Source organism: Melanostigma gelatinosum (genome assembly GCF_949748355.1).
Source record: "Melanostigma gelatinosum genome assembly, chromosome: 10".
NCBI classification, from domain to species: domain Eukaryota; kingdom Metazoa; phylum Chordata; class Actinopteri; order Perciformes; family Zoarcidae; genus Melanostigma; species Melanostigma gelatinosum.
The window spans coordinates 10,354,051-10,376,784 of NC_136643.1; the positions used below are offsets into that span (position 1 = coordinate 10,354,051).

At 41.1% G+C, this 22,734-nt stretch overlaps 1 protein-coding gene across 1 annotated transcript in view; it reads right to left on the reverse strand.

Annotated features, from left to right (window-relative positions):
* The window catches only part of tfpia (tissue factor pathway inhibitor a), a 38,131-nt gene extending 17,951 nt beyond the window's left edge, over nt 1–20,180 (reverse strand). Inside the window, exon 1 of the mRNA XM_079276746.1 lies at nt 19,995–20,180. Coding sequence (XP_079132872.1) covers nt 19,995–20,082 — 88 coding nt within the window. The 5' untranslated portion in view covers nt 20,083–20,180. The remainder of the gene's footprint in view (nt 1–19,994) is intronic.
* Nucleotides 20,181–22,734: the final 2,554 nt, after the last annotated feature.

Here is a 22,734-nt window from a genome sequence, read left to right on the forward strand (position 1 = left end):
GAACACAGATATAATATGTCTGCAATAAGCTTTATCGGCTGATTCATCAGTCTAGCTCTAGCACTTTGTGTTTAGTGCTACTTTAATGTAACCAGGATGGTGAACATGATGAAAATAGTCATTGTTAGCATGTTGGCGTTAGCATTTAGCTCAAAGCACCTCTTTGCCCAAGTACAGCCCCACAGAGCTGCTTAGCATGGCTGAAGACTCTTGGTGTATTTGGATTTAAGTGGATTTTTTGCTTTTTATAAACACAATACTGATAACACATGTCTTGTTTCGTTTGGTTTCGTAGGTAGTTTAATTGTCATCCAACTATATATTTATTTCTCTGGTGTGACTGGACATTTTATTAAATTCTCTTTCCAGTAAGGTACAAAGTTCCATCAAAACAAATCATGTAATGGGAACCACCCTGCCTGTCCTATCAGCACAGCAGTAAACAAACAGTCCCTCTGCCAGGCGAGGTAATGAGGCCAGCAGCTCAGCACTACAACCTGCCCTCCATAAAAACCTGTCCAAATTGAATTTATTTGGGACACCATTCAAATGCTCCCAATCTCCTTCCCTCCACCTGACCTGTGGTAATGCTATTGCATGTGGGAGGTTGCGTTCCCTGCAGATACTTGTGGTGTTTTTTATTTGCGTTCTTCTTCTTGTTTCTGATAAGCAGTAGAAGATAGGGCCATCTAGCAGGGGAGAAATTACACAGCGCCACACAATCTATGTCTCCGTCTAGTACCCAACCCCATTTAGGGTATGTAAGCATAGCAATGACCTGCTAAACCTCATTCCACAAACTTTAAAGGGAAATTGATGTTTTTGCTCTCTTCTTTGTCATTGGATGCCTCAAGCTATCAGATTTGTTCCTAATGGGATAACACAAAACAAAAAAGGTACAAACATGGTGCAGACTGCTGTTTTGTAAATCTAGTAACTAAGAATGTTCATTATGCCAGACTGTGGCTGCCCAAGGACAGGGCAGAAAACAGCTTCCTCATATTGATTGCTGGTTCCCTTGTCTGAGACGGACCAAAGTACAATAAGCAGTGTGATCGTCAATCACTCATGTCCAATATCCAGACAGAGTCAGGCGGTCCAAAAGAAACCCATCCGAACAAAATGTTGAGAGCCAACTTTAAACTTTTTCTCTGAAAGGAAACTAGAAATGATCCTTGAGAACACACACGGATACCTGCAGATGTACACACCCACATAGACACATGCTTGCACTCACAAAGTAAATATTTTGAAGTCCATTTTTAAGAAAGAATACAGACTACAGCTTACAATAGATGAACATACAATGGGCCCAAAACACTTCTTTGACAGTAAAGTACCGGTACACATTCAAATGAAGCCATCGCATGAACCACAGCACAACACATTGGTACTGATTGCGTGGACGATCGGGAGCTCAGGCACCCATGGGCAATCGTGAGCACCCATGGGAGAACCATACCGTGAACTGTAACATTGTCCATTGAAGATCAATGGAGCAATAGACAACATGTTACGAGTTCTAACTTTGAGCTTTTGATACAGTACTTTATTTTGTATTCCGTTTTGAACTGCAGCCGGGAATGAACACAAAAAGGTGCACAATAACTTACAAAATGAAGCGCATTCTGTTGTTAATTAAATATGATGAATGGACACAGAAAGAAGCTGTTAAGACTCGCAGTGATCAGTCACCAGCACCGCCAGTCAGTCGACACCTGCAATGAGTGACCCTTATTGGTAGCTGCATAAGAGTGTCTGTGCTTAACACTAGTACATCCAAGACGGTCTCACAGACTGTTTGGATTTTTATAATGCAAATTACACTGTTTAACTAAAAACTAAACTCCTTTCAGCCCACAACTTTGTTGTTTTCTGAAGCCTAGAGGGTAGAATGAAAACCCTTTTGCATTCATTCCTCTAACCGCCACCTGCTTTATCTTCTAATTTACTCTAAATGAGACCATCATTTGGGAAATAAACATCATGCGGTATTGAAGAAGACTTGAAAATAGCAATTGAGACCATAAACTCATGTTTGCAATGTTTATTAGCGAGGTAATCAATCAAGTGAGAAGTCGGGTCATTTTCTCAGAGACTTCTATCAAATTGCATTAAAGGTCTCTCATCCAGGCATTTAAAGGAAGTGTGGAAAACACCAGGAATATCGATCGGGGCTACGCCAAAGAAGAAATGTCTGAAATTAATTTGTAGTTATTGAGTTTGCAAAAACAAATCTGTTAAAAGAGAGAAATTCTGTAGTTTTGCACTAAATTTACTATGTGAGCTGCAAGTCATGTCAATATTTTTTCACCTGGCCTTGATGAGTGACTTTTACTTGTTTATGTGGGCCCCACCACAGCTATTATCGGCTTCATAACACAGATACTTTTAGTTTAAGTTACAGAGTCATACTAACACAGTTAGAAGAGCTATGGGCTACTACAAGGTGATTACATAGCAAAAAGGAATGAACAGCACAAACTGAGTCTTGTTTGTTCCCAATACATCCCGCTGTTAGATAGATCACGCTCTTGCAGGAAAATATTTGTGAGAAGATGACTTCAGGTAATTTTTTTTTAAATGATGAATTGTATAACTTTTTTGTTCATATGAGCTATAATGGATTTTGCAGACTAGACATTGATATCAAACTGGGTTACAAAAACAAAACAATCGATTTTCACACGCATAACAACGGCTCTGAATGCAAACTTCCGAGAAATCCACAAATCCGTGCAAAGCTCCAAATCTGTCATCAGGAATCCTTAATGTTGCTGAACAAAAGGTAAATAAATATAGTCCTCCTAACACAATGCTTCAACAAAACCCTTGGAACTCAACCAACAAATCAGCCAGCTCCCATAAATAGAGACCGCGCTGAAAAGGAAGGCAGATTTTAGATGCATCAAATTTCCATTGGCAGCTAGTGTCCCGAGTATCGCAGACGGGCCCAGTGCGGCCAAGATTTGCACACATACTCACACGTTTGGATAAAGATCTGAGTTGCTCAACATGCACTGTGCCAAGCACCTCTGTAATGCCAGAGATGGGCAGGTTGAGTCGGTTTGAGGCCCAGTCTGAGCTTGATTAATGTCCCAAAAGATTATCCTGCACCTCCATTTCTAGGTCTTTAGGCAAAGTGGAATTAGGTACAAACTGTACAGCAGCCATGGAGCAGCGAACAACAAAACACAGCCCATGATTGATGACTGAGCGAAAAACTAAAACACCAGAAAGCACACTTGCTGTTACCAGGATGACAGTAAGGTATGATGTACTAATGAAACAGCTGGAGAAAGTCAGACAGATGTAGACAGAGACACAGAGAATGCCACAGTGTTGACAGCTCCCAGTGGTTCTGGCATCTGCAGCCTTAACTATATGACATTACACTCCATCAGAGACAATTGTAAAGTATGCTTTCTAAGGGGAATCCTGCTCATCATTTCCCCATGCTGTGTAATTGAGAAGGATAAAGTAAAAAGGTATGCATACAACTCAAGTGTTTACTGACTAAGTTGAAACAATACCAAACTTTGTTCAGAGACCTTAGTATAAATAAGCAAAGAAAAGAAAAATAATGACAACAGTGGTGAGAAGAAAATAGTGCATCTGACAAGAATACATTCTAATGTGTTCTCATTAAAGTACAAAACATTAGTTCTAGGATACAATTTACAGATGGCTACCTACAGTACTTAGGTATTCATTGTGTCTCATTAGGTGCTTATATACAGCGCGATAATTACAGAAAAATATTTTCCATTTCTCTTAACAAAACAAAAGGCACAGCACTAACAAATCTGTGATTTTGATTTAAAAAAACAACTCTTTTAGACATTTTCCATGTGCATCTGTGTCCCAATCCACATGGTGATGGCATTGTTACAATAACAACGTATAAATGCAAACATGAAATTAAGGCTTTTAAAATGGTCATGTCCACCAGGTGCCACCTCAAATCCTGATCTAAATGTGTTGAATAATTGTCAATCAAAGCTACAATCAAAGCTGAAAGGACAAAGGAATCTATCAATGGTTATGGAAAACAAATAAATGCATTTTGTTATGCTCCAAATATGTTTGTAAATATTGTGGAGGTGTTAATGGGGTGGGGCCTATACGTATAAATATATGTGTAGGACCAAGCAAACCCAAGAGAAACTAATTTGGCTCCCATGTTTCAAAGTTACACAAACTGAAAACGAAACCTCGACAATGAAGGCAATAAGGTCCTGGAACTGTTAATCATTTCGTTTTGTTGTTGTTACTTGGCTGGGAACTCACTTATTCCTTATTCGTCGCCACTGTTGAAGGTATTGTCTTTAGTGACTCACTTGGCTGAATGGGTCATGAAGCGATGGGTACAAATTCCATGAAACAGAAGTGATGTTGAGTTGCAACACTTTGGTCAGTGCAGTATGCGTGTGCTTTGGTGAAAGAACTAAAAGGGTGCATCAACTGTGGAGTAGATAGGCCTGCAATGTAAGAAATACAGTCAGTGTTTATCAGAGCCGTGCCCGAGGCCAGCGGACAAAGGGCTGAGGGTGAGTCACAGCCCGTCCCAAGATTTTACAGTTGAACCCTGAACAAATGAGGCTACCCTCATTGAATCTATGTGTGTGTTTCGCTCATAGAAGTACCTCCAAATGGATTACTTTAATGGGCCTGAGAACACAACATTTTTGCTTGTTTCTTCGTGTAAAATGTGAAAATAGCAGGGGGCTTTCAGTAAATTCAAGGAATAAAACCGCAGATGCTCTCTTTGAATTGAGAAAATACAATGTCATAGAGGTCTCTAGAGTGGGCTTATCAATTGAAAAGCCTTAATGTTGTTAGAGAGCAGGTAACCCAGGCAGGAACCAATACATTATTCTGTGTCGCTTTTCACGCTTATGTAATTAAAGCTAATTAGATACAGCTGAGTAAATTTCCTAGCGACAGTTGTCATCAAAGCCGGTGAAATCTTCCCATTTCTTAGAGCTTGTTAACACTCTGTTAATTAAACAACATTGAAAATGTAGGAAATTGCACTCTTTGAAATTGTGATTTCAGCTCTACTAATGCAGATTTTATAAGAGTTGGTGAATGACGAAGGATCAATATTTTGTTGTTGTTATTTTTTATTGGCTTCCTGCACAACATATTTATTTGAAACTTTAATTTTTGTTCATTTTAAAGAGTCTCATTAACTCTCCATGTGGAGTCTGGACCATAACCCTGTCACAATAACTGATCTTGTTGGATGCTATTTTGTCCCAGAAATAATTGCAATAAACAATGTTATTGTAACTTTATGACCAATTTATGCCGCTGATATGATAATGAAATAGCATTAGGATGCGAGAACACCATTGAAAAGAGCAATACACTTTTAATTCTTAAAGATATTCCGAGATTAGAATTGGAATGTTAAAAATATATATCTCCTATATAAATAAAACGCAAATCAAATAAAACCACAAAATTGACGCTTAGGCACTGTCAACAAAAATGCACAATGTCTGTTTATTCTGGCATCATGTTGGTGTGTTTGTGACATTCCCATGTAAACAAAAAAACATGTAAACAGAAGTGGGAATATCAAGGTTATCTCCATATATTGTAGGATAATTCATCATAAAAATGATTGAGGTCACACACATATTGGTACGATCAGTTAATAATATAGTAACCACTGTGACGGCCTACTTGACAACGTATTGATATTATAATAAGAGGGTCTGTCAAACGAAGACCGGTACTCCTTCACAACACTTCAATCACGATATATATTTAATGTAAATTCCTCCGAGGCTACTATCAGCAAAAAAAAATGGTGGATCAGCTCGATAACAGACTGAAAAAGATGGTGGGCAGGAAATCTAAAAAGAAACAATGATTCTGCAGATCATCTCAAATGCATCTCATTAAGGCAATAGACGTTGGCCTTTCAGCAGCCACAGAGAGATGACCCCGTTCCAGCAGTAATCTTGCAAACAGGCAGAGCACTTCCGACAGTGTTTCATGGTGAGAGATCAAAGTGGGCTTCAAGGACCTTCTAAAGCACTTTATCTTGCAGATCAAAGGAATCCCACTGAAACACGGACACGTTTGTGCCTCCAGGAGAAATCGGTTGCCATTTTGACAAACAGCAAAATCTTTGAGAGCTCACGTTGTGTGGTTGGGAAACAAGACTGGGGGCTACCCTGCAGGCTGAGTGAGTAGTGAACCTATTTGTGTTTGGGCAGCAACAGGCCTGGTCCTGTATAGCTCGGTACACAGAGCATAGCACGAACTCTGCCAGGTTTGATTGTGGCTGGAGACGCCCAAGTGGAAAACATTTACACTCACATGACAGATCAATGTCAATGCGATGTCTTTTAGCCCACAGACCCATGTGCAAGCCTTACCATACAAATTTAATGCGGTGTTTCTGAAAAGATTGAAACCAACCCTCTTGTTCTAACTAGTAGCACAGCAAGGAAACCTGCTGAATTATCTAAAAGGCTTGTGAGAGGCCTGCATTTTTAATCAGAGCCTGCGTGTTGGTATGGCAGGTGTTGAGGGAGGAGGGATGCAATGAGCGAGTTAATTATTGCTCCGTAATTCGATAGCTTTTGTAGGCCCATTTGTTCCTGCCAAACCAGATTGAACATTCATCTCAGCTTTTGCACGCACAGTCTCAGATTTTCTTTTGTCTCGCTCGTTCAAACGGAACAAAAATCTAACTTTCTGTCTGCCTTTTCATGGCTTTAACTCCCTTCCCTCTATATCTAGCAGCTGTTTTAATCAAGCGACTTTTCTCCGATGTCAGCTCAGTGGTAGGAAATCTCCACACTCTCCCTCAGCAATGGCATTATCTTTTCCTGGCAATATCCAAGTTGAGCCCCTACCTGCCTGTTTGTCACTTGGTCACGATAACGCAGCAATAGTGGGAACCAGAAATCCGTCTCCCTTCAGTGATTCCGCCAAATCCACGCTCCGACATTTGCAAAGTCTGAGCTTTGCAAATGTCGAACCGAACAATCCCACTCAATGTCAATTAGAGTCTGTCTCGTCTGGTTCTCAGCCAATCAATGCGACAAAGTGTGTTACCTGGGCAGCACTCTAGTGGGGGGTAATTAGATGAACTGCAGGTTGGTGACATATATCCTTCATCCGGTCATGCCTTTGGTAAAAAAAGAGAAAAATCAAGCATGCCTAGGAGCAAAATGGTGTGTGGCCGCTTCTCAGTCCAGAAGGAGCATATGGCAAACAATGATGTGGGCATAAGTTTACCATACGCTGCACAAGCCCGTAGGGTAGATACTACCAAGGCACCATCTGCCAAATTGAGGCAGTCCCAATTACAAAACACTCAGTGAATTATTTATCACATCGCTTGGAATAAAAACCACAAGATTGGAGGCGTTCAAACCAGTGATAGAAAATGTTCAACACAGGAACAAATCAAAGGTTTTCAATACAAAGAGCAAAGACATATTAGAATGTGATTACATTAACATGTATGTAACTGCCTGAAGTGAAACAGGCCGAGAACAACTGTGACTTTAATTAAGAGGATTGCAATATAACATAAAATCTCCCTACAAGGGGGAAAGTAGCAATGTGTGAGCTGCTTATTTGTAAGTGAATCGCTGTAAAGTTCATACATTTCCCAAATTTGAATCAGGATTTAATTTGAATTTATATACATGTTCTGTCAGTGTAGTATCATTTTTAAATAGGAGATGTACATTTTGTTGGTAAAACTAATAGGGGACACATTTTGCAAAGTAGGCCAGTAGAACGTTCTATCATAATGCCGATCCCGCGAAAGCCAGATCCATTTTAAATGGCACAAAGGAGAGAAGAAAGAGTAGAGAGGAAAGCCACAATGGGATTCAGTCCCTTGCCGGGGAGGCTGCATCGTAAAGGGGGGCAGAATTTCTAACCATTTCTTTAAACACATCGGCAGTAAAACCTATGATGGTTTCTGAAATGTGTCTTTTGTGTTTTCTCGTCTTTGAAGCTTCTGCTTGTGAATATATCGGGGTATTTCATTTTATACCGGCAGCTGCTCAGGTTTCTGTGTCGTGCTCATGAACTCTACCAGATAATTTACTTCTTTCAGATCTTTAAATGTGTGAGCCTTAATTTAAGTTCCTTGTGAATTTAAATAGCTCAGTTTAGAACTAAACCAGAGATGTGCAGACAATCTCACGTGCCGATTTCCTGCATGTAATCAGAGCATAAAGTGAAGGAACACACAGGCTCACAAGATGGGGGACCAGCCAAGCATTGCAGGTAGATCCCTGTCGTTGTGCCATCAGGAGCTACCAGAACGGTCACGCACTCTGATTCTCTCCAAGAGATCAGACATAAGATGAGGTGGGAACACACAGGTAGCAACATAACAAATTTAACTGGCAACCAGTCACATCTCGCATCTTCTGAGTATTTGATGTAAGTTATTGTGAATGGCTCCTTATTGTTTTTTTGGTTTATTTATTTCAGCTGTTAGACAGTGAAGCTTGTGTGAAACAGAAAGTAATTGCCTTTAAAGGCTAAATTGTTAGTATGTTGTACACAATGTAAAAGTTCTGTTCTGATTCTGACATTATTTATTGTCCCCTTGGGGAAACTTGCATTGGGCACCATGCGACTGAAGATGAGCTCTAATTAGAAGCCCTGCAAGTACATATTTACACATTACCAACACAATGAATCAGTATATGAGCCGATAAAGACACAATCAAGTGGCAGTAAAGACATACTGCACAACGCCTGAGGCCAACACCACATTCTATTTTGGTTTAATGAAGCTTGACTACCATTGCTACATATGAATATTGGTCTGTTTGTGTGGCTCTAATCTTTATCCGTACCTACACAATCCAACGTTTTTTCTCTCATTCATATTGGCTGTAGTAGGTTTGACGCACAACAGACATAAAGTACAAGGAAGGTGCACTTCGAAAGAGGCATGCCAGTCAGAAAATCTCATTGCTTTCTTCAGGGTTTCATTCGATCATTGAAACATGAATTTTAAAACATCCATATTGCTGTCTGCAATAATGTGTTATTGTGTTATCCCATTGCAATATCATGAATACAAACGACTCCCTATCTGCACTATGCCACCTTTGCGATCTGAGTTATTTGCTGTCAGAAAATTTAAAAAGAGAAGTAAACACTTTAGCGAGGGAATAATTCCCACAGCAGATTACCAAACCGTAGGTTTCTGAACAACCACTGGGAGCTTTTGACATATGGGAATAATAACTTCTTATAGTGGACATCACAAGTCGGGAATTTGCTATTTAGTCCAGCCTGAGTAGACAAGCTGAAACCCATTTTTCTAAACACATCTTCAATACCCCCACACACAATGAAGCTGTGATTTGTCGGATATTGAATTGACCTTTGAGGACTCTACAGGCTGCAGCAATGAACATTTGTGTCTTAGTCTCCTCTCCCTTGATGCGGATGCGATTACGCAGATGAATCAATAGGGCGGACAGAAGGCGAGAGCAAGAGGCTCATTCCACGTCTATGCAAATGTCATCCTCGACTGATTGTACCCTAGATTCACTCTTTGATTAGATGAGAGGATCGATACAGCGGTCATTTTCTGCAATGCAGGTAATCGTTCAAACAGTACAAATGAGAAAAAAGGGGGGTGCATCTGTGTCAGTAATTGGTGAGCTTTAGTGAAACTGAAAGTTTGACCGCATGCTTTCCTGAGAGGGATTAAGCCTGCTTTGTGTACAAATCAACAGCATCTGTTCTGTCTGATGTGGTCACTTTGTCCCTGTCTTGTACCACGTTTCTAATAATAACATTTTGATTGTATTTGTCTCTGCTTCTTTCTCACAATCTGAGAGATTATATTACCACTATAATAGTTTAGTCAGACAATTTTAGACTCATAACCATCTTTTCCTGTAAATGGTGGAAAACTGTACAAGAAAGAAGTTGTTGACGTGGTTTTCATTTGTCCTCATATCTTTTGCTTTGTTGAACGCTGTTTCTGTTCATCTGTTTAAAGGTCTTGTTGAAAGGCTGATGCTACCACCATGACCAAGGCAAGACAGCTGAATAACATTTGAGTGAATAAGACATGGTGTACTGGAGGAGAGTTGCGCAACCTGTTTTTATAACGAAGGATTTGCATTGAACCTGACACACTGCTCTGTACCTGCACGTTCTCAAACTTAGAAAAATGTAGGGCTGAAAGTAAACAGATCCAAACACATGATGCAACTACACACAGCCCTGACAGCAGAAATCTCGATCTTCACTTTAACAAGTTGATATTCATTCAACTTCAACTACACGTTTGTTGAGCAGCTTTGGAGTGCAAAAGTCATCTCAACCACAATACAAAAAAAAGACGGCCACCTTGTCTGAACTGGCACAGAGTGAAGACGAAGTGCTCACACTTTTATCGTGTAGTCTATCTGAGTGCTACCTCAACAAGTTCAGACTTGGCCACTTTCTTTTATTCCCTAAACCTTTTGGTCACGCCACTGACACCAGTTGCTATGGTTGAGTGCAACGCTTACAATTAGTCTCCACACCTTCTCATGACTAGCGGTAGGCTCTTTCTTTGTTGGAATATCAAGGATTATTGGGCTGAATCTCTGACTTAGACTTGACTGGTTTGAAATATTGACTTGACATATTGCTTTGCAATTCCTTTTTATGCTTTGCAAAACATATTTGAAATAAAATGACACAATAACACAAGCAATCGCACACCATTAAATGTCACATATTAAATATTCTGTTTGCATTCATGGCATCCGCACGTCATTTCCAAGTGATTTAGTGTAGAACAATTGCTATCTCGGACAAGTTCAGTATCCTGTGAGATGCATCACTTCCTGGATCTCTCTTCCATAAATAAAGCTTGCAATTATCGTCAGTACGACTCATAAAGGAAATGTCAGTATAGCCTTATCAGTCTGCAGATGTCCAGTTGGAAACTATTTTTTCCCAGCTCAGAAAAGATACCACTCTCTTTTTAGGCAAACCAAGAGGAGTGAGTCATGAAGGCATGAATAGGACAAGACTGCATCCCTAATAAGGGTCAGTGTAGGTGTCATTCCCCCCCGCCCAATATGCGAAATATGTATCCAATTACGTGTCAACATTCAACAGATTAAAGCTTCCTGTGAGCTACAGAAAGACACTAATAATGTATCCCTAGCTGTCTCCACACACTGCCCTGACAGACACAACTGTGCACACAGACATTTACATTTATACAAAACGGCTCTGCAAATATTCTGCATCACCAAAACCAGAAAGTCTGGAAATTGAACAGGACGAGCGGATTTTTAAACAACTACCATAACCATAAGGTGGTTTTGAAATGAGTTTCAGAGACATTGCAGGAGTCTGTTTAAAAAATGACTTGCCTGGGAACCAGACAAATCTGGCCGATGTGTCCCTCTGCTTTGGACAAGTTTCCATTGACCGAAGACAGGCCGGGCCAATCACAACCAATTATCGAACATGGGGCGCGTTTGAGATTAAGACCGTAAAGACAGGAGCTGTTGAGGCAGTTTCGAAAACAACAACAGATGGCTCCAGCTGATATGGAAGAGAGCTGAACTGGACGGTATATTTTCTGGAAGAAGTACAATTACATGCACTTAAAGGTGAACTAAGCCCATTTTCTAATGTCATACATGCTATTCCAATGGTCTAAGATTGTCCAAAAATGTGAGTAAACAGGAACAACTCTCTTCCAAATCCCAAATCGAAAGTGTTAAAACTGAAATCTGTGATGTCATCAAGTATAAAGTGTGGAACTGCTCCGTAGACAATGCATTGGGAAAGATCTTACAGATGTTGCTAAGAGCATCCGGGGGAATGTTGAGTATATGGTTGCATTTTCTGTTTCAGAACTGAGAACACGACAACAGAATAAAGCTCACGTGGGTATAAAAAAGAAAGGAAGCATTCTGTGGGTCAACAAAATCAGTCTCCCGTTCTTTGGAGCAGCTCCAGACTTTATCCTTGATGACATCCCAAGTTTAAGACTTTACGTTCACAAATATTGGTTGAACTTTCCAAGGACCGCTTTAAAGGTTTTCTTTCGAAGAAAGATGTATTTGTCGTATTTCCGACAGGATTTGGCAAAAGTTTCATATACCAACTCATAAACTACCAGCTCATCTCTACACGGTGCAGCGTGTTTACATTTTTCCGTCACTCAGGCTTTAGTTTTTTCCCCACCTGCTTTGCACCCGGTCCCGCCCTTAGGTGCCGTGATTGACCATGTGCACGGCAGACGAGGTCACTGGTCGCTCAGTGCTACGTCCCATTTTTGCTGACTCGTTGGTAAAGCCCCTTCCAAATTGGAAATCGAGGTTCCAGACCAATTTTCCTCTGAGATTTTGTCTGACCATGTCAGGCTAGTAAATTACGCCTCACTTCCCATGGAAGATGAATAACAACCATTGGTTTGGTTTGATTCCAACACAAACATTACATGATAAAACTATTTTTCATCCATATTGGTCCGGTTTATCATGATCAGCGGATTGCCAGTGAGCTGTCCTACCTTCTCCTGCCGGTGAAGCAAATAAGATGACAGAGAGATTTCTCGGTTGCTGGTTTTGGAAATGAATCTGCTCTCAGACTGCCGTCAGTTCTGAGGCTGCCCTGCTGTAGCTGCGAAAGGCAAAGCTAACTTAACCATCCTGTCAAGTTAGTGGAGAAATGACCAAGGAGACAGTATCTTCTCCCTAAATATAGAGCCGAGGAAGTATCCTTTGCCAATTTATACAGCTGGCAGTGCACAGCACACACAGATTAAAGTGTGGCCTGTGCTCCACCGAGTGTATTTGTTATCGAAACTGCGGCGTCAACCTCGAGAGGACAGCCATTTTCACACACAGGGATACATATCTTCACCATATTGCAATGTAGTCAGCCATATACAGTATATGGAAGTAAAATACTAATGATTCATAGTAGGTTAGACACTCAAAACCATTTTTGCTGGAGCAAAGTCTTTTGGTCGAGCATCTGATAAATCACATGTGTGAATGCTGTGTTGTGTTATTGTTTACTGAGTAGTTGTCAAAAAATTGCTGACAGTACACTCACTCAGCATTTGTATTCTCGTCTTTGTTGCATTACGGCAGGATTCTCCCAACATCACAAGGTTACGCGAGAATCGCAGAGTCACGAGATTACACGAACATCCATCTTGTCAGGCTTCAAGTAATGTGTTTGTGTCCGAAACCACAATGATTCTGACCAATCAGTGGACCTGTGAGGAGCTACTGGCAGCTAGGGGAGTGGTTTAGGTGTGTGTGGCTGGTGTCCAATCACCAGTCATGTATTTTTCGAAAGTGCCTGCCCATTTCCAAACGGTTTCAATGACGGTTCTCAGATGGTTCTTTCGTAACACACCAAGTGGTGCGTAAGGTTACATTAAACCAACTTACGCCCAGAAAACACAGTCAACTAGCGCTCTAAACTAGCATTCATGTTATACAACAAGGTGTCCTTTATATTTTTACTCGACAGCAAATGACTACTTTATGACTCCCACTCAGCTGTGGGGCGTCCTTATTCAGGTGGGTACTAATATACAGCATCAGTGCATATATTCTGCATCAACTACATGGAATATACGCTGTATATTCACTGCAATTTACTGAGACAGTGAGAGGCAAAGACAGAGACAACAAAAACAAGAGATAACCAGACAGTGTGCTAGCTGGAGGCGTCAAAGCGAGAGGAATTCAACCCTTGGCCTCTGAGAAGTATGGTATCCTACAGTGGCGCTGTGTAGGGACAAACTGGAAATGTCAATGCTGGGCCACATGCGCAATGGGATTTAATAAAGTCTGTTTTTCCATTTCAAAACAATGTCACAAACTTGAGTCGACTTAGACGTGGGCAGTAATGGTCAGGAAGCAGACGAAACATTTGAAAAGTCATTAATGGTCACAGGATGTGCTTTGGTGCAGCAAAGATTACATGTTTCTTGCTGTTATTATGACTCACACTACTCATTTCCACAATTGGCTATCGTTACTTAATACACGCAGCCAACTAAAAGCACTACAAAAGGCAGGGCTCCTTCAAATTCTTCTGACAAAACAGACGTGCTCCGACTATTTAGTGTATGAAGAAAATAGTCTACAAGAGGTCCTTTAAGACAGTGATTCTTAACCAGTGGGCCGCGGCCCATGATTGGGCCGCGAGCGCCACCTAGAGGGCCGCGAAAAACTTTCAGTTTTGCACCTGTGGGCCGCGAGGGCCGCGGGACCGCATAGGTTATCAATCGAAGACACCAGAGATATAACTGTTATCCATGAGACGCTCAGTTACGATACAGCTTCCCACCACCAGGTGGCGGTAATGCGTCAGTCAGTTGTTTAACAAGCTGCAATAAGCAGAAGAAGACTCTCAGCTAGCCGCTAGCCTGTAGCGAAAGTTATGGATAAGTTATTAAAAAGAAAAGATGAAGACGACAGTGGTGCCATACCCCCCAAAAGTCTAAATGTGTGCGCAAGTACAACCCTGACTTTCTTCAGTACGGCTTTGTGAACGGAGGCAACGAGGCAGAGCCGAGTGCTCAGTGTGTGGAATGTGAGCTAATGCTATCAAACGAAGCTCTGAAGCCTTCAGAAATAAAGAGACACGTAGCGACGAAACATCCAACGCTCGTGGGAAAGTCTGTTTGGCTTCTTGTTGTGTGTGCAGGTTTACATACACATGATAATAAATGTCTTTGTGATCATCACATTCTATCATCTCATTTATTTAACAAGGGTTTTGCCTGTTCAACACCGGCATCCTCGATCCCCTTCCGTTCCTACGGCTTGTTTGCGCAAATACGTCACAAAACATGTCCGTGTTTGGTATCCCAGCATGCCCAAAATCCTCATCTTTGCAAAGAAATCATTGATTTTCTTTCATTTCTTATGGTTTCTCCACAAAAGGAGCCCACACACACACTGTCCGAAGTCGCCATAACCGCTGCAAGTCGTATCTTGCAGCATTTCGACGGAAAAAGACACATTACAGACCCGACAACGTGCTAGCGGATGTTACCATGGAGCTCCTGCCTTCAGAAAACGCTAGTACTTATAGTACAAACCTTATCCTCCTCTTCCATAAGGCGTCAACCAACGTTTGCGTAACTGAGCTATTCTCATTCTCGTTCGTGCGCTCCGTCGCAGCCATTAAGCACAGCAAGTCCGCTACTCACACACCACGTCTTCCACCTTATATACATCGTTTTTGCAATTTGCAAAGGCTAAAAATAAAAGGAAAATAATATAATATCAAAACATAAAGGGAGAAACACCTTTAGTGTGTCAGAATATCATGTGGTTACCATGTGTCCATTTGGGTCTCCAAATGTCCTTTTAGAGCTCCGCCTGGATCTCTTCATGGAGAAACTCTGTAGAATGATCATACTTTGTCCAATCTTCTTCAGATTTGAGGCAGTTGTTCACTGATAGTGTAGTTACAGCCCTATACTGTCCTTTACCTGTACAGATACAGCCACCGGCAGTTATTTATACTGAAAGATCCTTTTTTATTTTATGCGGACAAAAATCTTAAATTTTTACTGACTCCAAAGGCCCACTGCTCTGTTTCTGTATGACCTGCAGGTTGTCTGACACTTTTGATGCATATAGTCAGAGTGGGCCCCGGGACACTTTGTCCTTGAAAAGTTGGGCCCCGACGTCAAAAAGGTTAAGAACCCCTGCTTTAAGAGATTGAATGCTGGGCTGTTTTTTGGATCGAGTCCAAGTCACAAGGTCCAAAGAAGGCAAGTCTGAATCATGTCTCAAGTCAAGACAGGACCAGGTCAAGTTTCGAGTCTTTAGAGAGCAAGTCTAAGTCATGTCTCAGGTCTTAAGAGAGCATGTCCAAGTCAAGTATTAGGTATTTGGAAAGAAAGTCCAATGCCTGTCGCAAGTCTTTAGAGAGCAATTCAAAGTCAAGTCTCTTGTAATTATGGTGCAAGTCCATGTCAAGTCTCAGCTGTTAAGAAAGCATGTCTAAGTCCAGCATCAGGTCTTTAGAGAGACAGTCCAAGTCATTTCTCAGACCTTGAAAGAGCAAGTCCAAGTCATTGCCAACTAAGAAATTATTGAATCAGTTGCCATGACAAAAAATATAAAAAAATACATAGATATAAATAAGAAAATGGAAAAAAAGACAAAATAAATATTGCTCACTGAAGCTCAAGATTGAACACAAATAGAAAGTGGAATAGCTGCTGCTTCCACTGCAGTAAAATAGCTTTTAAAGGTGAGATTCATGTTGAGACAAAAAAACACTTTTTCTCATTAAAAAAAACAACCAAAGGCCTGCGTACTAGTAAGTGCAGAACACATTAGCTAACACCTAATTGGCTAAGCGGAGAAGTGTCTTCACTTCCCAGTTATAGGTGTATTCATCTGGACTCAAAATAGTTTTTAGTGACAGTTTAGGGGAGCACTTTTCTGAAGTCTACTCCTTACTGCGATGTTAATTAAGATAGCACATGCAACACAGTTTCCTCTCATCCTATGGCCTGAGGCGTCCTAATAAAAGGGCCACTTCAAACAGCAAGTGAGCATCTAATTAAATTTCTCCACGAATTAATGAGACACAATGTTTACTCCTCCGTGAGACGATTAGTGAAGCTACTAAGACTGTGCACCCATGATGCTGATGTTTAGTCTCAAAGGGGCTCGGTGAGTCCCTTATTGTTTCACCTCTCAAGAGCACCTAAATGATATGCAAATAGTAAAAGATAATGTTCCCCGTTGGACAAAACCTTGTCGAAGGGCCCTGTAATGTAAGTAGCTCAGATGGCCTCTCTGTATTTACCTATGGCTTGTATTGTCGTATCTCTGAAGGATGCAAGGTATAATTGCCAAATGGTAATGCATTTTTTGTTATGCTTCCTGGAGGCCCTCTTTTTATTTCGGAATATTTAAACACATATTTGTGCTTTAGGGGTTAAAACAGTAAACATGAGTTGTTTGCAAATGTCAACTATCAATAAATGTCAGCTGATATGTTAAATGCTTGGTCAAAGGCTATGATAATATTTAATATTGTTATGAATGAAGCTCAAATACATTTAAATTCAAAGATATGCATATAAGATACAAAACACGTGATGCTTGCTCTTATAACACAATGGCACTGTGCTGTAGCATAATGTAATATTCATCATTGTCTCAAGGTGCAGTAAAACTATCTGCAAATCCATGTATTTGCTGTTCCATATAGGATAAACACACCCCGTCCAGTTGTCTTTTATAATGGAAAATAAACTGATGCTTAAGGGACTAATGGACAAAACAATCAATAACAACAATCAATTTGTTGCTATTCTTGTCATGATCAGATTTTGAAGAAATCGACCATTGGGCACAACTATCAAAAACACAGTTGTTTATGTTAATTGTTTGGCCAATAAGGCCGTCCTCAGTAATGCACTATAATTCGTGGTGTATTATAACAAATCCTGCATCGGGAGGAGGTCAGGGTGGATGCACTAGACTTTCCCCCTGGAGACTGTTCTTTGCTAACTTATTTGTTACGTAATTTCTGTACTTAAGTAGCCCCTCTTACGTAGTAACCCAAACCTAGATCTTTGCTTTAACCATACTGAGTAGTTTTGTGGCGCAAACCGGGTCTGCACTTACACTTACTTAAATATATTAGTATCAGGCTCAAAAACAAAATCCAGCATAGATATGTTTGTTGTTACCCTATATTAAGATTTAGAACGTACTGACTCCAGACTATGTTATTATGGTATCGAGTACAAGCAGAATACATCATTTGTCACCAACATACAACAACAAAATAATGTCACCCAGCAGGAAGAAAGCAACACATCTAATCTTTATCCGTACCTACACAATCCAACTTTTTTTCTCTCATTCATATTGGCTATAGTAGGTTTGACCCACAAAAGACATAATGTACAAGGAAGGTGCTCTCCAAAAGAGGCACGTCCGCCAGAAAATCTCATTGCTTTCTTTCAACATGAATTTTAAAACATCCATATTGCTGTCTTTGCAATGATGTGATATTGTGTTATCCCATTGCAATATCATCAATACAAACTACTCCCCCCCCCCCCCCCCTTGGTCCTAACATTACGTCAACACCCAAAAGTCTGAGCCTTAAGCAAAATACAAAGTCCTGTCATGTTGTTATCAGCTGAGGAATACCTTCAAAATGAGATGCTATCTTTTACTTAGTAACAGAAAATGGCTTACTTTTATATCCTCCCACCTCGACTATAGCAGCGCCTTGTTGAACAATACAGAAGTGCTCCAAATTGTTAAAAATCCAGCAGCCAAAATACGGACCCGAACAAAGTGTTTCTAACACATCACACCAAATTCGCCTTCACTGCGCTGGCTTCCAATCTCTTTTAGATGTCACTTTAAAGTACTATCAAATGCATGTAAGGCTTTGTGTTGTCTGGCGTCTACGTATATCACTGTGTGGCAATTATTCTATGGTGCTTTGGTGAATAGTATAGTAGATCCTCTAATATTCCATAAGAAGTGGTTGGTTTTTGTGATTCTGGACAAAGTGATATACCTGGGTGCGGAAAAACACAACAGGATACATACAAAATGCAAAGTCAGTGAGAAGAACTAAGGGAGCGAAAGGGGACCAACAGCTCAATTTTGCCCCAAGGCCCACTAGAGGGTTAATCCAGCCCTGGCTAAAATGACCCCAATGTAACAAAGCATGAAGGGCTATCCAATCTTTGTTAGTTTGTAAAATGTTAATGGACTTGCTATCACTAAAATATAATTCATAAAAACTAAGGAGATTTGACATAAATATAAGAAAAGGCTTGGACATTGGGGAGTGTGAGTATGTCACCTTTTCTTTCCATAAGAAGGTTCATAGCCTGCATGCTTTGCTGCAAATGCTGCTCATAGACTGGAAATGTTGGAAATGACGCATAAAACCGCCTGCACAATATGTCACCGAAAGATAAGAAAGGCAGACATTGACATTTAGGCGATACAGTGTAAGTTCATCCCCAAACCTCTTAACTGCAGACGGACATCTCTGACCTACCACAGCTGGAATGACCTTTCTGGACTTTTCTGTAAACTGCATCACATTAATTAGTGAAGCCAGGCCAGCTCAACATTTGCTCTCAGGGATGGAGGAGTGCAGTTTCCCTTCAACTTTGGACCAGACCTGCCTCCGCTCAGACCTTTCTCAGCTTGTTGGGCGTCTGACATCCAATCCCAACAGCCGCATTACCTGGAAGGCTGTTGCGACATGACAGTACGGGAGGAGGTGCCAGGCGGTTCAGGTGTGGGTCGTGGACGGTATGAGAACTGCTGTCGGTGTGGACTTTGGCCTAGCCTGACGTCACATCTCTCCCGTTGCTATTAAGGACTTAGAAAGGCCTCTAACAGATCAAAACAAGCTCAGGGGTGCGTCAACGGCGGTGTCGATACGCAGCAGGATTTCAGTCAAAGCATAGATTATGGATCGTGTGTGTGTGTGTGTGTGTGTGTGTGTGTGTGTGTGTGTGTGTGTGTGTGTGTGTGTGTGTGTGTGTGTGTGCGTGTGCGTGTGCGTGTGTGGTTGACCACTCTTTGAGCAACACTGGCAGAGTAGATCAGATGTTATTTTAAAAGTGTTAGCCAGTTTAACGAGTCATTTTGAGGCACGCATATTCCGTTTGGAAACGAGATTGCGCTTCAATTTCGAAAGGCAAACATGATAAAAAACAATAAATATTAAAGCAACATTAAATCGAGGACAACACGTACTACAAGAAAACACACTATATGCAAAGCCCAAACAAGAATGAACCGAAGCCAGGACATGCAGAACGTGTAAACAAACTTTAGACTCGAGCTCCACTTTACGCACGACTTTCGTGACGAAAACTTTCCCTTGCGCTGTCTTGCAACCGCTCAGACGAACTGTAAACACGTTGAACACAGTTGAAATAATTGATCTACACATACGTCTGTTTCCTTCAATCATCTTACCTTCTATGTGTCTTCTGCAAGACCCAAAGCGGGCGACAAAGGAGAGCGAAACGGCGCACAAAATCCACCACTTGTTGGACAGAGACATGCTATTGTTGATGTGGGGCTGGTCCGCGCTGAATGTAAAGTTACGAGGAACACTTCATCAAGTTGTAGCGCTCAAGTTGTGAGCGTGCGCGTGTGCGTGTGGGCGCGTCCTTCCGTCTGATAACAGTAGAGTCATCGGGCACTACGCAATCTAAATTACAAGTAATTTCCTGGAGGGTCATACACTTCAGGAAATACAATATCCCCCATGACTCATAACTGTTACCGAGGAATTAAAAAAGAAAACGAATGAGGATTTTCTTTCTTTCTTTATTATTCATGGAACGTTATCCAAAAATAAGGAGTATGACATACATAATTTAATAAAAGGACTGTGGGCAATGGGATGTCAGCAGACAACTTGATCCTTTCGTTCAGCACACAAACAATCTCTCTCCCTCTCCCTCCCCCCCCCCCTCTCGCTCTCTCTCCCCCTCTCTCCCTATCTCTCTCTCTCACTGTTGGGAGCAGAGATGAACTGTAGCAAGCGGAGAACCCAGGCTGCATCTTTTCAACCCCCTTTACAACACTTTAATTCACTTCAATTCATCTTGCAGTGATGAGAAATTATACTTCTGAAGCCCAGACTCAGAGCTCTGTCCGTTTCATTCAGGAGATGCGTACCTGAGTTATGGCCTTTGGCCTTTTCAGCTCCTCTAGTGACACATACTGTAATAGAGCTTCAAGCCACATATAATGGCTGCACCTTGTACTTTCAGAACTTCAATACATTCACTACACTGTGTTAAATGCCGCACAGTAACAAACTATGTTGGCTGCACTGTGCCAAGGCAGGAGATTTCAGACACAGTTGGGGGTCGCCCAGAATAAATATTATTGCTGTTTGAATGTCATGCAAAGCACTCTGGTGGAATTTATCCTCATCCTTAAAATGTGCTCAGCTGATTTTAAGATGAAAGCAAAGGCAATGACGTTAAATCCACAGTCAACTGGAATACTTCACTTGTTGGAGACTCAAGGCCACCAGCTGTAACACAAATAAATATCACAGTGTCTGTGTGAAGAGTTAAACTGCACTCAGCTCATATCGTAACCAGGACCAGCTAGCAGGCATCCAGCAGAGACTCCCAAGATAAACGGTCCCAGCTATGAAATAGTTTGGAACATAACCCAGTGAAAAGTTGAATTGTCATACTTACATGTCGGTCTGGTTTGGTACAAAATAAACAATATAACCTATAATGTGTTAAGTAGTGAGCTTCATGGACAGAGTGGGCCATCTGCTTTCCCCGTTTCAAATTGCTGTGCTAAGCTAAGTTAGCTAGCAGTTGGCCAAAAGTGAGTGTATCTCCCACAATGTCAAACTATTCCTGTCAGCATCCAATGATATTTCGGACAAAAGCTTCCAACTTTCACTGCAACAGATCGATGCAGGCCCTTTCCTGTGTCAATGTGACAATTTACCATTTGCTGCCGGTTCAAACTTTATTCATTCAGTTCAGTAGAAACCCAGGCAGATATGAGCACATGGGAACAAACTTCAAATCTCAGAAGCCTCCAAACTACACCAAAAGTGAACGCGTCGTGATCTCTTCTGTGGCTTTTGTGAAGGATTTCAGTATGAACAACATTATGAGTAGAATTAGATAGCACCCTAAGTGGTGAGTAGAAGTGTCACAATAATAAATATGTTAGTCACAATATGTTTCCATATGGAATGTATTATATGTTTACAATATGCTCACTTATAGAGGATATTATATGTTACAGTATATTGACTCATTGAATGTATTAAATCATAGAAGTATAGTCACTGTAGGTATTAAAACACTGTAAGAATACGTCTTGAGGGTCAGATAGGGATTCTGAGTGAGGCTTCACAGACATGCAGCAGCAAATGGAGGCGACCTCATCGATGGAGGATGGGGCCAGTGGGACGGTCAAATGCCAAATCTGACCACGACGGAGAGGTGGAGCCAAGATGTTTGCCACAAAGAATCGATAAGGGGAGGGGACAGAATTCAAATGGAGCCAATCACTAATCGCCACGGAGGATCATTCCGACGTTTTAGGACACTTTCCGACTCTCAGGGGATACAAAAGACAATGTTTTAGGGATCACCTCAGATCACTGCAGCTTGCTTTTTCAGCTAACTGACCTGGGTCGGACTGTGAGGTGATGCGTGTATGTGGTCTCTGCTCTCAAGAACATTACTATTGACAGTTAATTCAGTTTATAAGTGAACTTTGTGTAGTACATTAAATATTGTTTTTCATTTTGAACCGGATCCAGCTCATTTTTCTGCTGCGCATGCACAGTAAGACGTTTGCAGCAGAGAGAGGTCCTGCGGCCTTGCAGCTCTTCATCCTTTGTTCTAAGACTCAACACTTTCGCAGTCTTGGATCAAGCTTCAAGCCACGAAGTTACATCCTGTATATCGGAAAAAAGCACAAAGTCACTAATTTGGACAGTGGAAATAATGATACAATATAGTGATTAACGCTTAGGGATTCACTGTTAATGATTAGCTTGTACATGAACAATGAATTGTTCAGTAGATCAGCGGAATCCCGGTAGTTGTTTAAAACGACTGTATACTTTAGGAACTCCAACTGCTTTCAAAGAAAGTGAAAGATCTCACAAATCCAAATTGTTCCTAAACTGATGTCAACACTTGAAAAATGTTGTGCT